The sequence below is a fragment of the Heptranchias perlo genome, chromosome 17 (genome assembly GCF_035084215.1).
Source record: "Heptranchias perlo isolate sHepPer1 chromosome 17, sHepPer1.hap1, whole genome shotgun sequence".
Lineage (NCBI taxonomy): Eukaryota > Metazoa > Chordata > Chondrichthyes > Hexanchiformes > Hexanchidae > Heptranchias > Heptranchias perlo.
The window spans coordinates 35,718,672-35,734,316 of record NC_090341.1 but is presented as its reverse complement, the minus strand read 5'-3'; the positions used below and the strand labels follow the sequence as shown (position 1 = coordinate 35,734,316).

General features: G+C 42.1%; 1 protein-coding gene and 1 long non-coding RNA gene across 4 annotated transcripts in view; one reads left to right on the top strand and one right to left on the bottom strand.

The window, feature by feature from the left end:
* The window catches only part of LOC137334247 (FERM domain-containing protein 4B-like), a 261,811-nt gene that overhangs the window by 141,177 nt on the left and 104,989 nt on the right, over positions 1–15,645 (top strand). For all 3 annotated transcript variants that reach the window (XM_067998885.1, XM_067998886.1, XM_067998884.1), the window contains exon 5: positions 5,037–5,121. In XM_067998885.1, the coding sequence (XP_067854986.1) occupies positions 5,037–5,121 (85 nt within the window). The remainder of the gene's footprint in view (positions 1–5,036; positions 5,122–15,645) is intronic.
* The window catches only part of LOC137334248 (uncharacterized), a 137,547-nt gene that overhangs the window by 23,131 nt on the left and 98,771 nt on the right, over positions 1–15,645 (bottom strand). The window contains exon 5 of the long non-coding RNA XR_010966114.1: positions 2,169–2,207. This is a non-coding gene — a long non-coding RNA (uncharacterized lncRNA). The remainder of the gene's footprint in view (positions 1–2,168; positions 2,208–15,645) is intronic.

The window sequence follows — 15,645 nt, the reverse complement described above, 5'->3', positions numbered from 1 at the left end:
TATTTAAAGGACCTACTGCCTGAAACAGGCAGGCACTTCAGCCACCCAACAATAGGCTACTTTAAAAATGGCAGCAGCCGGAGCCATGTTACAGCTAATTTGGCCAAGTTAAAATCATCCCCACTCGATCTAAATTACATGTCATTGGATAACGTGTGTGTGTGCGTGTGTGTAAGAAAATGGACACTTGAACAAAACTCACTCCCTCTGTGTATTCAAAAACTGCTGCAGAAGTATACCTCCACACAAATCATCATCTTTAAGACATTTAATTTTGAGCTACTTTTGGAGCAGCAATGACAAAACAGCCGGTGTGCAACATATTCCCACATTTATTCTTACCTGCCCCTATACTTTCCCACTGGGTGCACCCAATTGCAAAGAACAAACAATCAACTTCCCCCGGAGTGGAGACACAGGCACTATTGAAGATTTTTCTATTTCAAAGAAAGAATTGATCATGACAAATAAAAGGAGCATGGGCCAGGAAAAATCTGGGCTGGCCAAGTGCAAGTGGCTGCATTGTGATATAATAATGTCATGACGTAACAACACTGACATACTGGTTAATCACAGTTCATTGACAAGAGAAATGTGGGAGCAACAGCAATGGCAAACTCACTGCCGGTTTCCATGAGTAGGCCAGTTATATGCTGTAGTGCCACTGACCGCATGCCACCCACACATTGGAACCTGGTGGTATGTAAAAATGCGTTCAGAAGAGGAGGAATGATGGGAGAAACAGAAAGTAAAAATTGTAGAGAGAATAAAAGTACCTGGTGACATTGGCTATATATACAATCACACAGCAAGAAAATGAGCCTAGATTGACACTGAAATGTGTCCAACTTATGGGATGGAAAACACATGGAAGGACTCCAATTCATGCCTCTTGCGCATCCCCGATTTTAATCACTCCACCATTGGCGGCCGTGCCTTCAGCTGCCTAGGCCCTAAGCTCTGGAATTCCCTTCTTAAACTTCTCCGCCTCTCTACTTCTGTCCTCCTTTAAGATGCTCCTTAAAATCTACCATTTTGACTAAGCTTTTGGTCACCTGTCCTAATATCTCCTTATGTGGCTTGGTGTCAAATTTGGTTTGATAACACTCCTGTGAAGCTCCTTGGAACATTTTACTATGTTACAGGCACTACATAAATGCAAGTAGTAGTAGTAGTTGTTGTTGTTCATCCATGAACTATCCTGCATGTGGGATGAATTCTTCCTTTGTATGCTACCTGAATGCATGATGTACCTTTATAAAAATCGGCAAATATAGACATATAGAGCAGCTGCAGAAAGGACTTTCTGTAACTTATTGATACAGAATCTAAACAGTGGAATTAAAGAAACATGCAGAACCAGAGAGTACTTTTGCAATGACACTTTTAGTACTCAATGCACAGATTATTAACTTATCTAAGTTATAGCAAACTTAACCTGAAATAGCAACCATTTAAAAACTCTAATGTACTACAGTTCCACATATTGTGTGGAACTTTAGTACCTTAGTTTTTTCTTTGTTGCTATAATAGTTCTGTAAAATCTGAGTCTTCTATTCAAGCAGTAATAAAAATATATTTTTTAATGTTTTTGAAACATCTTCAAGTTTTGTTTTCATTAATAATTATTGTTGCTGCATAGAGTCTGCCAGGAGTCTTTATAGTCCAAAGTAAATTAATTACTTCAGCAGCAAAAGTCAAAATCTGCCTGAATTATTACTTCAGAAAATATGTTTTCAAAGGCTTTGTTTATCTTGGTTATGTGAATGTTTTCTCTGGTTAGATCTGAGTGAAATGACTAGTTACAAAGTACTTTTCAAAGTGGCTATGGCACCTCCAGCAGGAAAAAAGACAAATTACAAATCAGTCCAAAGTAACAGCAATATGAGAGATCCTGGGCTCGATTTTCAAATGAAAGTCCGGGTACGTTGGGAGCAGGGGGGGGGGGGGGGTCAGTGAAAATCGGTAAAATTCCGAGCAGGTAAGGAAACCGGCTCCAACCCGCTGACTTCCGCGTCTCACACAGGCACATCTGTGTGCATGCACAGTTCTGAAATCCGGAAGTCCCGCTGGCTTTACAATATTTAAAGAAGTAAATGTACCTCACTGAGATACTTTAGGTACTTTATTTGCTACGTAGTAGGTAGTTACAATGATTTTCAACTTACCTGGGTGGTTTTCCCACAGCTTCCGATTCACACCTGGCCCTATCAGGCAAAAATAAAGTAAATAAATTAAATAAAATAACATTTCACAAAGTTAAAAAAATAAATAAACCTACCTTTTTAAATGATCTCACCTGCACCCTCCCTAGTCCGATGTCCGATATCTCATCCCCCGATGTCTCCTCTCCGATACCTCACCCCCCCCGATCTTTATCCTCCCCCCCCCCCCCCCGATCTTTGTGGCCCCCCCCCCTCCACCCCCACTTTCTGTTCCAGTGCCCGATGATGTCTCTCTCTCGCTATCTCCCTCCCACCTCAGCGTTGCAGCTCCTGTCAGCAGCCAGCTTGTCAATCAGGCTGGCTGCCAGGCCCGAAACCCGGAAACAAGATAAATGAGCATCAATTACCTCACGATCGCATGGGGAATGGTAAGATTTTTATTATCCGGGTTTGCTGTGCGCCCATTGACCCCCGCCCCCTGCTGCCATCCCGCCGCCATTTGAAAATCGAGCCCATTGTAGCACATCACTAGTTCCATGTACGTAAGTGTTTAAAATCTTTTTTTAATCAGATACAATATTGCGGGAAAATGGAAAAATGACATTTTTATCCATTTCAAAAAGATGGAATATGACATGGTATATTATACAACATTCTGCCACTTAATGTTTCAGATTTTAACCTCTACATAATAAGATTTGTAAACAGATGTGTGCCTTAAGTCACAAATAGGGCCACTTTTAACCCTTTATCTGTAGAAATATTTTTTATCATGGTCAAGTTCATTTTTAAAAATCTGTTCATAGGTTTGAAACATAGAGCATGCACATCAAGACATACCTGCATCAAATTGCAATTTTCCAGTGGAATATCTGAAAATCAGTGTACTCTATATCAACAGCTGAAGGCACCAATGTGGATAGGGTGTGTTTGGGGGAGGGGGTAAGGGCGAGGTAATGTGAGTGCAGTTCTCTCTACTTCCAAAATGTCCACATCTCACTTGTAAGTTGATTCTTCCCGAGCTGATCTTCATAATGTTCCCTTCTTACGTTGTGTGCTTCTCTTCTTACTCTTTTTGTTTTCAAGCCCCTCCATGGCCTTGTCCCTCCCTATCTTTGTAACCTCCTCCAGCCTTACAACCCTCAGAGATCTCTGCGCTCCTCCAATTCTTGCCTCTTGCGCATCCCCGACTTTAATCTCTCCATCATTGGTGGCCGTGCCTTCAGTTGCCTAGGCCCTAAGCTCTGGAATTACCTCCCTAAACCTCTCCGCCTCTCTACCTCTCTCTCCTCCTTTAAGACGCTCCTTAAAACCTATCCCTTTGACCAACCTTTTGGCCACCTGTCCTAATATCTTCTTATGTGACTCGGTGTCAGATTTTGTTTGATAACGCTCCTGTGATGTGCCTTGGGATGTTTTACTATGTTAAAGGCGCTATATGAGTGCAAATTGTTGTTGTTATGTTGTGTCCTTCTCTTATTGACACATTACCTGTTAATTCTTAACTCTGTTTCTCTCTTTTTCTTGTCAACTCCATTGCTTTGCCTCCATGTTTCCTCTCTTCTAGTCAATTCTCTTGCCTCTGTCTTCAATTTACAACTGCACCAGTCTTCTCTCTGAATAAGAATGTTGGCCATAGGCTTAACCCCCTGTTGCTGGATAGCATGTAAATAAGAATTACAGATTGGTTCTCTAGTTTACTAATATGTTGTTAACAAAGACAGTTAATCAAATATAATCAAAAGCCTGCAACAAACTAATAGCTTACTGCAGTAAAATCCTTTCATTTAGCTCGGTTGTCTAATTGTGGTTACAAAATAAGATAAATTGGTACCAAGGTAGATTACTCGTATGGATAATTCTGACCTCTCACTCCATAGCTTAGCTGATTGAGCCATATAGAGAAGCAAAGTCCCAGGTTCAATCCCCAGCCTGTGCTGAGTTAATTGATCTCAACTGGGGTGGTGGTAGATAATTGGCCTCAGCACCCTGGGTTCAGGAGTGGAAAATGGATTTCCCATTCCTTATTTCTCTCCATTGATCCCTGCTTAAATTGCATGTATGTGGATGTCAGGTGAGGACAGGATTGGACTCAATTTGATGCCCCCAAGGTTAGACAGTCTGCTGACACTCATTGTGCAGGCTTACACATCAACATCGACCACTTGTGCGAGGTACTGAAGGGTGGTCAATACCTGTGGAACCATACCCCAGCAACGAATGAATGCCTTGGGAGAGGAGGAGAGGAGAAAATAAATCGCTCTCATCTGAGTCCTCTCAATTTGTCTCGCATTAAAAATGGTCATCCCAGGCAGATTTACAGTGAGACTGTTTCAAATAATTTCAGATCATAAAAACATAGCTCCTGCTTCTAACTCCACATAGCTCTGAGTTCTAACTTCAATGATTTCATTCATAGCTCTGTGTAATAAGAACTGGGAGATCTTTAATTCTTGTATTACAGTTTTTCATTAAAAAAATATCTTCATTTCAGATCCAGGTTGGTCACTGGGAAAATTATCTTCTCTGCTCTTATCGCCATTCTCTGCATTCTTGCATCATTCTTCAGCTGAGCAGACTTGCTCCCTGAGATCTGTAACTAACCACTAGGAGGTGTGCAAGAACAGCTCATAGTTGCCTTCCTTACCAATATGCAAGCTATCTTGTTGCTGACTGAAAATAGTTCTATGAACGGACATTGGTCACATATCGCAGTAGAAGCTGCTTTAGTGCCATAAAAGTATGATTTTTTAAAATGAAAAACGAATAAAAATGAATGTTAGTTATTTTGTTATTAATAAAATGCAGCAATTAAATCTGTTATAACCAGTTTTTTGAACAGTACATTGTTTTTCTATATATTTGCTTTAGGTTTTATATTGAGAACATATCATTCCTAAAGGACATTACCACTGTGGAATTATTCTTTCTAAATGCAAAATCCAGCATTTACAAGGTAAGAATTTTTAACCAATGTTTTATTATCAAAAAAATTGTGGAGTGTACACTCGTGTTTCAGTTCATTGTAATAAGCATGAATTATGATTATTGCTGTGGAAATCACAAACTAAACTGAATTAAAGCTGCATTTTCCTACAATCTTGTAAGGAAAATTTTAAAACAGTGTTGAAAAATGATAAGAATTCACTATAGGAAAAGTTATGATTCAAATCCATTCTATATTGAAGTTGCAACCACATCTAGTTTCACTGCTTATGATTATTCTATTATGGACTTCCATCCCACTGCTCTTGTTGACTCCCTATTTTAGGGAATACTAAGCTTTCAGTAGCACTAAAAATCAAGCAGGTGTTGTTAATATCGCCATAACCCTAAATTCTGCTTCTCAACTAATATGAATCCAGTTCCTTCTTAAATTAATTACCTTCTCTGGAATTTCTTCCACATATCTACTATCCTGTGGGATTTTTTTTAAATTCTAACCCTGCTCAACACTTGTGAATTTTGTACTTGTCCATGATAAATAGCTTGTTTACTCCATCTTACATTATTTTGATGAGCGGCATCATATCTTGCCTTAGTTTTCCTTTCTTCTGCAAAACTAACTTTGGTTACTTGAGCTTTCCATCATAACTTAGTACCTAACCCAAGGCTGGAACCATCCTGGTCACTCATTTCTGAATCCTTTCTAATGCGTCTTTTTGAAGCAGGGTGACCAAAGCAGCACTCTATAATCCAAAGTTGTCCTCGAGGAATTCCCACAGCTTGAGTCTTGTTAATTGAGAAAATGCACCAGTTAACTGAGATCTGTTCACCTGCAAAACTTGGAGTCATATTTAGCTACTCGTGATAGCCATTGTGTTGCCATTCTGTAAGTTCAGGTCTAATGGGAAAGTTAACAGAGATGCAAATCCTTTCAAAGTATAATATTTATATCTTGAGGTGTAACATACCTTTGTTTTCAGAGAAATACATAGTTGAAGCACTACACGCTAGAAAACTACTTTCTATGAAGAGGATCTAACTGGTGACATCCATTGGGTAGTGGGAAGAGCGGCACATAGTATATCCATTATGTGAATTTGTTTGCTTTCAGTTACATATGAAAAGAAAGGTGAGAAAAGACCATTAGGCCCAACCATGCTCACCCTCTCTATTAGACAATGCAATGAAACCTCATGCACCACCTGACACTCCACCACCACAAGTAATGCTAAATCCTGATTTCAGGAAAATTCCAGAAAATTCTTCAATAAGGCAATCAACCAGATGAATTATCACTTGACACACTCACAGAAAAGCCCTTCAACTATGGGTTTTCATTATACAGGAAATTGAAGAGGCTTCATGAAACTCATTAGGGGGTAAATACATCTGAAGTATTTATCCATAGAGTCACTGTCATTCTTTTACTCTGAGATTTTAGTCCTGGCAATTTGTTTCACCCTGAGAGAGGGAGAAGAAAGAAACTAAAAAGAATTTTAGTTCATTATACAGGAAACTGATCACTCAAAATCTATAACAAACACCTGGTATGTATTTATAGGTAGCTATAATTGTTCTGATCCCCACAGTCCATCACTCCCAGAAGACACCTGCATTTGCTGAAAGCATAGAATATGGGATTCCTCTTATGTTCCTACAGGTGCCAAATTGGCACCCATGATTCCCACAGTAAGTTAAGCAACTTACTGCCACAGACATAAGGCAAAATGCTTCCTCACGGAGAACAAAGGAAAATCTCAGAGCTAGTTAATCTGGTTATAAAAAGGCATTAGCAAAGATCTCAGAGCAGGTATGTGTCCTGAAATATTACAATCCGTAGAATTTTATATAACCGCTCAAAACAGAATGGGTTTGACTGGGCATAATAAAACATGAAAAATCTTTTTGAATGTTGTTTTTTTTTTAAATCAACTACTTTCAAGCAATAGACATGTATGCGTTGAGCAGGTGCATGCAAAAACATGGTTAGTTTTTGAAGTGAAATAATGACCTGCTGTTGAAGGTTCTTTATAGACATTCTTGACAATTAGTTTAACAAGTATTTCTGTATTTCAAGGAAACAGAGCTTGCTGTGTATTATGCTTTTAACTTTACAGAACACATGGTATGATCTACAAAAGCAGTGAAATTGTTGTTTGATCAATAGATTATAACGATGTCATCTTAGAAAAAAGTGAAGTTTTTTTTATTCATTCATGGGATGTGGGCGTCGCTGGTGAGGCCAGCATTTATTGCCCATCCCTAATTGCCCTTGAGAAGGTGGTGGTGAGCCGCCTTCTTGAACTGCTGCAGTCCATGTTTTGAACAGAATTAAATATAAATAGCATTTTGATAAAATTGTTCTCTACACTTAGAGCTACCATTTTATTTGTAAAATAAAATATCTTCAAGGAGAGCAAGTACAAATATACAAATTGCAGACAGGCATTGTGCATACTTCATTGGACTTTATTGTGTCCTGCCTTATTGTGCAATAGACCTATTCTTCGAAAGTACAATGCTTGTATGTGTGTTCCAGCAGTACTGCATTTTGTTATGATGACTCACTTCAGACTTTGACTCAAGTGTATTTACTCAGCTCCACCCTTATTATAAATCATTAACAAAACATGGCACTGAATGACTAGTACACTAACTGTACATGTTTCAGAAGGCATAGCTCTTCCCAATGTGTGTTTTTGTTTGCATTACCTGCTCGTTTTACAATGTTACAATAGTGATTTTGAACAACTGCCAATACCTCATCCAAGTATGTTTCAACTTATCCAGAGTTTTCATTTGCTGGCATGAAGTTTCAAGTCATGTGGTATTTACAATCCTACACTGTCATTAAAAAATTAAGTATTTACATAAATAAGCATCCGGTGATATAGATTCTGCTCACATTTACTCATGAAAAAGGCTTTATTCTGAGATTCCCGGTGACCATTTGAATGAAATAAGAATGTGTGCCAATAGGCAGTTTGTGTTCTGAGGCTCCTTTGTCCATATGACAGTTATTCAAGTAACCGTTAGACGTGAACAGCAATAAGAGCTGAAGTTCTGGCTACATTCCAGGTCTAAAAATACCCTAACACGCAGGGTCCTACCAGAACTTACACATTTAAAAATCAATAGCCTACTGGGCCTTCAAGAATACTATAGTCACTATAATAACACCAGAAAAAAAGTTATCAAGAACTAGAGGTTAAGAGCATTGTTCATTGTTAAAATGAAGTTGTTGGAGATAGTATGACGGAAAAATGAGTAGGCATCTGGAATGGATTTAATTACAGTACAGATAACAAAGTTGTGCTAGTGACCAGCAATGCGAAGCAGAAGTGTATTAACCTGGAATCTTAATTAGTGTGACTGTATAAAAGATTCACTTTTATACCTATGCAAAGTTCAGTTTCCAATTTCCTGGATTTTTTTCTTTAGTGGGATTCAAAAAGCTTTATTATGCAGTTTTATTTTCCTTTCACCTTCCTGCTCCCAGCTATGCCTCGTATATCTATACTGTCGTCTTGAGTCAGGAAGCCGGGCAGAGACATCTCCACAAATACCATTAATGATACTGGGTTGACCTTTCGGGAAGTGATCAAGATATGTGGGAACAGATCCTTCCCCATTTTTCTTTCTCTCCCACACAGAACCCAGGCCAGACTGCCAAAGTTAACTCCTAGCAAGCAAATGCAGTAGTGTGATTCAGTCAAGACTGGGATTTGAATTCAAATGCCCAAGGAAACCCAGCATTCTTTCATTTTATCTGCAAGATTCCACGTGCATGATATTTTTATAGCATCAATAATATGCAGTAAATAGCTTGTAGCCTACAGAATCATGTGCATTCTGAAAACCAGTTCAATACTGATTATTATTTACATATACAAGTTGAACCCCTGTGGAATTGCACACAGGAAATCAAGACCAAATATAGTCTTCAGGTAAAGCGGAGTTAGATGTCAGGAAATAATTGGACCATGGTGTGCAGACACAATTCAGTCCCATTTTAAAGCCATGTAGAATCATAGAATCTTACAGCTAAGAAGAGGCCATTTGGCCCATCGTGCCTGTGCTGGATCTTTCAAAGAGCTGTCCAATTTAGACCCCAGCTTTTAACCCATAACCCTGCAAATTAGTCCTCTTCAAGTACATGTCCAATTGCCTTTTGAATGTTCCCATGGAATCTGCTTTCGCCACCCATTCAGGTAGTGCATTCCCAATCTTAACAACCCTTTTGAAAAAAATTCTCTTCAATTCTCCTCTAGTTCTTTTGCCAATTACTTTAAATCTGTGACCTCTGGTTACCAACTCACTTGCCAGAGGAAATTATTTTCTCTATCAAAACCCCTCATTATTTTAAATACCTTATTACGTCTCCCTTTAACCTTCCCTGCTCTAAGCAGAACAATCCCAGTTTCTCCAATCTCTCCACATAATTGAAGTCCCTCATCCCTGGTATCATCCTGGTAAACCTCCTCTGTAACCTTTCCAAGGCCTTGACATCCTTCCTAAAGGGTGGTGTCCAGAATTGTATACAATACTCCAGCTGAGGTCTAACCAGTGATTAGTAAAGGTTTAGCATGACTTCTTTGTTTTTGTATTCAATGCCCCTATTTACAAAGCCAAGGATCCAATACACTTTCTTAACCACCTTATCAACTTGCCCTGCCACCTTCAAAGATTTGTGAATATGCACCCCCAGGTCCCTCTGCTCTTGCATCCCCCTCAAAATAATACCATTTAGATTATACTGCCTCTCCAAGTTGTTCCTCCCAAAGTGCATCACTTCACACTTATCTGCATTAAACTGCATCTGCCATGTGTCTGCCCATTTCGCCAGTCTGTCTATGTCCTCCTGAAGTCTGCTACTTTCATCCCCACTATTTACAACATTGCCAAGTTTTGTATCATCCACAAACTTCGAAATTGTACTTCCTATGCCCAAGTCTAGGCTATTTATATTTTTATATATATATTTATTTTGTCCTTATTTTAATATATTTTGATTTTATATTTATAATTACATAGCAAAATTTATGGCACTTTGGAAAGCAAAGAAGTAGAGTTGATTGAAGCTTTAGAGTTTCTCTGCAATACTAGCTGAGGAACTGAAACACATAACTGGTCGCGTCTACTACCGCCACTGTGGTGGCAGTAACACATTCTGCTATTGCCACCGACAGGATGTGGGAGGACCACACTCACCCAACCCTTTGTCTGAAATATGTAATTTGATCCAGTCTGCTGCAGAGTAATTCAAGTTCTCTGGAATGTGTAATTTGATCCAGTCATTGTCAGGCAGGCTACAGAGTTCAGAAAGGCACAGTGCTAACACTGCCGAGTTCAGAGAACAGACAGCGCTGACACTATCAAGTTCAGAGAATGCACAGCACTAATACTACCGAGTTCAGAGAACGCACAGCGCTGACACTACCGAGTTCAGAGAACACACAGCGCTGACACTACCGAGTTCAGAGAACGCACAGCGCTGACACTACCGAGTTCAGAGAACGCACAGCACTGAAACTACCGAGTTCAGAGAACGCACAGCACTGAAACTACCGAGTTCAGAGAACGCACAGCACTGAAACTACCGAGTTCAGAGAACGCACAGCACTGAAACTACCGAGTTCAGAGAACGCACAGCGCTGACACTACCGAGTTCAGAGAACGCACAGCGCTGACACTACCGAGTTCAGAGAACGCACAGCACTGAAACTACCGAGTTCAGAGAACGCACAGCGCTGACACTACCGAGTTCAGAGAACGCACAGCGCTGACACTACCGAGTTCAGAGAACGCACAGCGCTGAAACTACCGAGTTCAGAGAACGCACAGCGCTGAAACTACCGAGTTCAGAGAACGCACAGCGCTGAAACTACCGAGTTCAGAGAACGCACAGCGCTGAAACTACCGAGTTCAGAGAACGCACAGCACTGAAACTACCGAGTTCAGAGAACGCACAGCACTGACACTACCGAGTTCAGAGAACGCACAGCACTGACACTACCGAGTTCAGAGAACGCACAGCACTGACACTACCGAGTTCAGAGAACGCACAGCACTGAAACTACCGAGTTCAGACAGGCATGGCGCTGACACGACCAAGTTCAGAGAACGCACAGCACTGAAACTACTGAGTTCAGAGAACGCACAGCACTGACACTACTGAGTTCAGAGAACGCACAGCGCTGACACTACTGAGTTCAGAGAACGCACAGCGCTGACACTACTGAGTTCAGACAGGCATGGCGCTGACACGACCAAGTTCAGAGAACGCACAGCTCTGTGAGGCCGTGGAGGGATTTCAACGTGAGGATGAGAATTTTAAAACCAAAGTGTTGCTGGACCAGGAGCCAATGTAGGTCAGCGAGCACAGGGGTGATGGGTGAACGAAATTTGCTGCGAATTAGGGTACGTGCAGCAAAGTTTTGGATGAGCTCAAGTATATTGAGGGTGGAAGATGGGAGGTTGGACAGGAGAGGATTGAAATAGTCAAGTCTAGAGGTAGCAAAGGCATAGATGAGGGTTTCAGCAGCAGATGAGATGAGGCAGGAGCAGAGACAAGCGATGTTACGGAGGTGGAAGTAGGCGGTCTTGGTGATGGAGCAGATATGTGGTCGGAAACTCATCTCAGGGTCAAACAGGACACCAAGGTTGCGAACGGTCTGGTTCAGCCTCAGACAGTAGCCAGGGGAAGTTGGTGGCTAGGGAAGGAGGTTTGTGGCGGGGATTGAAGACAATGGCTTGACGACACGAGAGAGGAGCCTTGGAGGGGTAAAGAGAAAAGAAGAAAAAAGGGGAAATAGAAGCAATGGGCTCGGGTCCAGAGCGGCAGCCAAAACGCGCATGTAAATGGTCACAGGGCAACTTGAGTTACATAGGCGTGGTTACATAGCAAGATTAGGATAGATATATCCGGGTAATAAACAGGGAATAGAGAGGAGAGAATAGGAGGGAGTCCAATGTTAAAGTCAGAAGTCCATGGTGGGATAAGGTTGACGTAAATAGGCTGGAGTCAGCTTGGAGCATTGATGAACTGATGTCCAGGTTCAGAGAAAGGTGTGGAGGGCGAGCCAATAGGTTGCCTCCAATTCCATGTGCTCTCAGTTTTGTCAACTGTCTCCTGTGGAACCTTGTTGAATGCTATCAACATGTTCTGATAAAAGCTCCCACCAAACTCCCCCATCTGCTGGAGGAGTGAGGCCTCCACACTGATCAGCCTCCCACCTCGCGTTGACTCTGAAAACACTCCACGCCAGGCCAACCCAGCAATTGACTTATGGGCCCCTTCAAATATGTGGCCCCATGATCAGGCACTGCAAGATCATACGATGCTGCAGCCGTTTCTCTGTGAGGCTGAATTTGACACATCCACAGTACTGAATATTTTACATAATATGAGCTGCTTGGTTGGTTTAGTGAGGGCGCATTTCATTTAACGAGAATGGAAGTGATGTCACTAGCGGAGCCGTAGCTTTTTAGCATGTGCTGAGAGTGACATCATCGGGTGGCCCAGCACATAAGGATGTCACGCGTCGATCGAAAACCGGAAGTACCCACACTGTCGCTAATCACTCCGTCAAACTAAACACTCTGAAAGAGAGCTGCGGAGACTGATGGGGCATTGTGTGGGGGCCATGGATTGTGTTCAGGTTTGTTGGTAGAATGTGGGGGCGGGGGTCACCTTTTACATTACAAAGTGAATAGTGACACAGTGTCCGGTGATGTCACATGTACCAGGCTTTCTAAGAAATCAACTTGCTGCCGTTCATGCTCAAGATCATGAGCCAGGTCTAACGGGCAGGAGGAGGAGAGCATGATCCATCTTCCCATCTGGACCGCATACTCCTCTTACTCCTCTCTTAGACATAAGAACATAAGAAATAGGAGCAGGAGTAGGCCATTCGGCCCCTCGAGCCTGCTCCGCCATTCATTAAGATCATGGCTAATCTTCGACCTCAACTTTCCAGTCCGATCCCCAAAGCCCTTGATTCACCTAGAGTCCAAAAATCTATCTATTTCAGCCTTGAGTATACTCAACGACTCAGGATCCATAGCCCTCTGGGGTAGAAAATTCCAAAGATTAACAACCCTCTGAGTGAAGAAATTCCTCCTCATCTCAGTCTTAAATGGCCAACTCCTTATCCTGAGATTATATCCCCTAGTTCTAGACTAGCCAACCAGGGGAAACAACCTCTCAGCATCTACCCTGCCAAGCCCCCTCAGAATCTTATAGGTTTCAACGAGATCACCTCTCATTCTTTTAAACTCCAGAGAATATAGGTCCATTCTACTCAATTTCTCCTCATAGGTCAATCCTCTCAGGAATCAATCTAGTGAACCTTCATTGCACTGCCTCCAAGGCAAGTATATCCTTCCTCAGATAAGGATACCAAAACTGTATACAGTTCTCCAGGTGATGTCTCACTAAAGCCCTGTACAATTGTAGTAAGACTTTGTACTCCAACCCCCTTGCAATAAAGGCCACCATGCCATTTGCCTTCCTAATTGCTTGCTGTACCTGCATGCTAACTTCTTGTATTTCTTGTACAAAGACACCCAAATCTCTCTGAACACCAACATTTAATAGTTTCTCATCATTTAAAAAATATTCTGTTTTTCTATTCTTCCTACCAAAGTGAACAACTTCACATTTCCCCACATTATACTCCATCTGCCTACCTTCTTACCCACTCACTTAGCCGGTCTATATCCCTTTGCAGACTCTGTGTCCTCCTCACAGCTTACTTTCCCACCTAGCTTTGTATTGTCAGCAAACTTGGATAGATTACATTCAGTCCCTTCATCTAAGTCATTAATATAGATTGTAAATAGCTGAGGCCCAAGCACCGATCCTTGTGGCACCCCACTAGTTATAGCCTACCAACCTGAAAATGTCCCGTTTATCCCTACTCTGTTTTCTGTCTGTTAACCAATCCTCTATCCATGCTAATATGTTACCCCCAATCCCATGAGCCCTTATCTTGCCTAGCAACCCTTTATGTAGCACTTTATCGAATGGACTGATGTCCAGGTTCAGAGAAAGGTGTGGAGGGCGAGCCAATAGGTTGCCTCCAATTCCATGTGCTCTCAGTTTTGTCAACTGTCTCCTGTGGAACCTTGTTGAATGCTATCAACATGTTCTGATAAAAGCTCCCACCAAACTCCCCCATCTGCTGGAGGAGTGAGGCCTCCACACTGATCAGCCTCCCACCTCGCGTTGACTCTGAAAACACTCCACGCCAGGCCAACCCAGCAATTGACTTATGGGCCCCTTCAAATATGTGGCCCCATGATCAGGCACTGCAAGATCATACGATGCTGCAGCCGTTTCTCTGGAAATCCAAATGAACTACATCGACTGGTCCCCCTTTATCTACCCTGCTAGTTACACCCTCAAAAAAACTCTAATAGGTTTGTTAAACACAATTTCCCTTTCATAAAGCTATGCTGACTCTGCCTAATCATATGATTTTCCAAGTGCCCTGTTACCACTTCCTTATTAATGGATTCCAGCATTTTCCCAACGACTGATGTCAGGCTAACCGATCTGTAGTTCCCTATTTTTTCTCTCCCTCCTTTCTTGAATACTGGGGTTACAGTTACACCTGGATTGCCTTGCCGTGCCTTGCCTTACACTGCCCTCTCAGCTCCCCCCCTTCCCATGCTGCTTCTGCTTCCCCCACTGCTTCTGTTATAAATTGGATAGCCAGGTGAAGGATAGAATGCTAGCGTCTAGTCTTCAATTGCTTCAAGCCTTTATTCACAGAGATCCACATTAACACCACCACTTCCTAGATCAGCTCTCTTATAAATGGATACAAGAGAGTTCCCAATTGATATGCACCACCTGAATACAATTAACACTAATTGATATAAATCACATGGATATAATTAACAGCTTCTGCTTCCCCCACTGCTACTATTTCCCCTTCCCCCGCTGCTTTTGCTCCCTACTTCTCCCCGTCTCCTACTTCTGCTCCTCCCCTTCCCCCCCTGCTTCTTCTTCCCCCACTCTTCTACTCCGCCTTCACCCTGCTTCTCCCCTGCTTCTGCTCCCTCCCTGCTCCCCTTTCCCCCCAGCTTCTGCTCTCCCCCTTCCCCCCCCATCCCGTGCTGCTTCTGCTTCTCCACTCTGCCCTGTTTCTCCCTTTCTTCCAGGCTCTGCTCTGCTCTCCTCCCTCCTTATGGTTACCTGCATTGGCTGCATTTTTGGTGCTCTGCCTCTGGTCCACACTTTTAGTGAATGGCAGTGAGGGCAGTTGGTGACTTAAAATGCGCATGTGCAGCCCAATACGCTCCGGGCCCGAGTGCACATTTGCTAGTCCCTGGCACAAGTCACAGCACACATAACTGAGGTGCTATAGCACCACCACTGGTGACGGGGTATAATTACAGCACATGTTTACATAGCAGTTTCCATTATAAATGTGGGCACAGGAGTTTATAATGGAAAAAGTTGACACAAAAGTGTGACAACAGGAAGTAAGGTTTTGTAGGTGCACAGACTTGAGATTTTTAATTT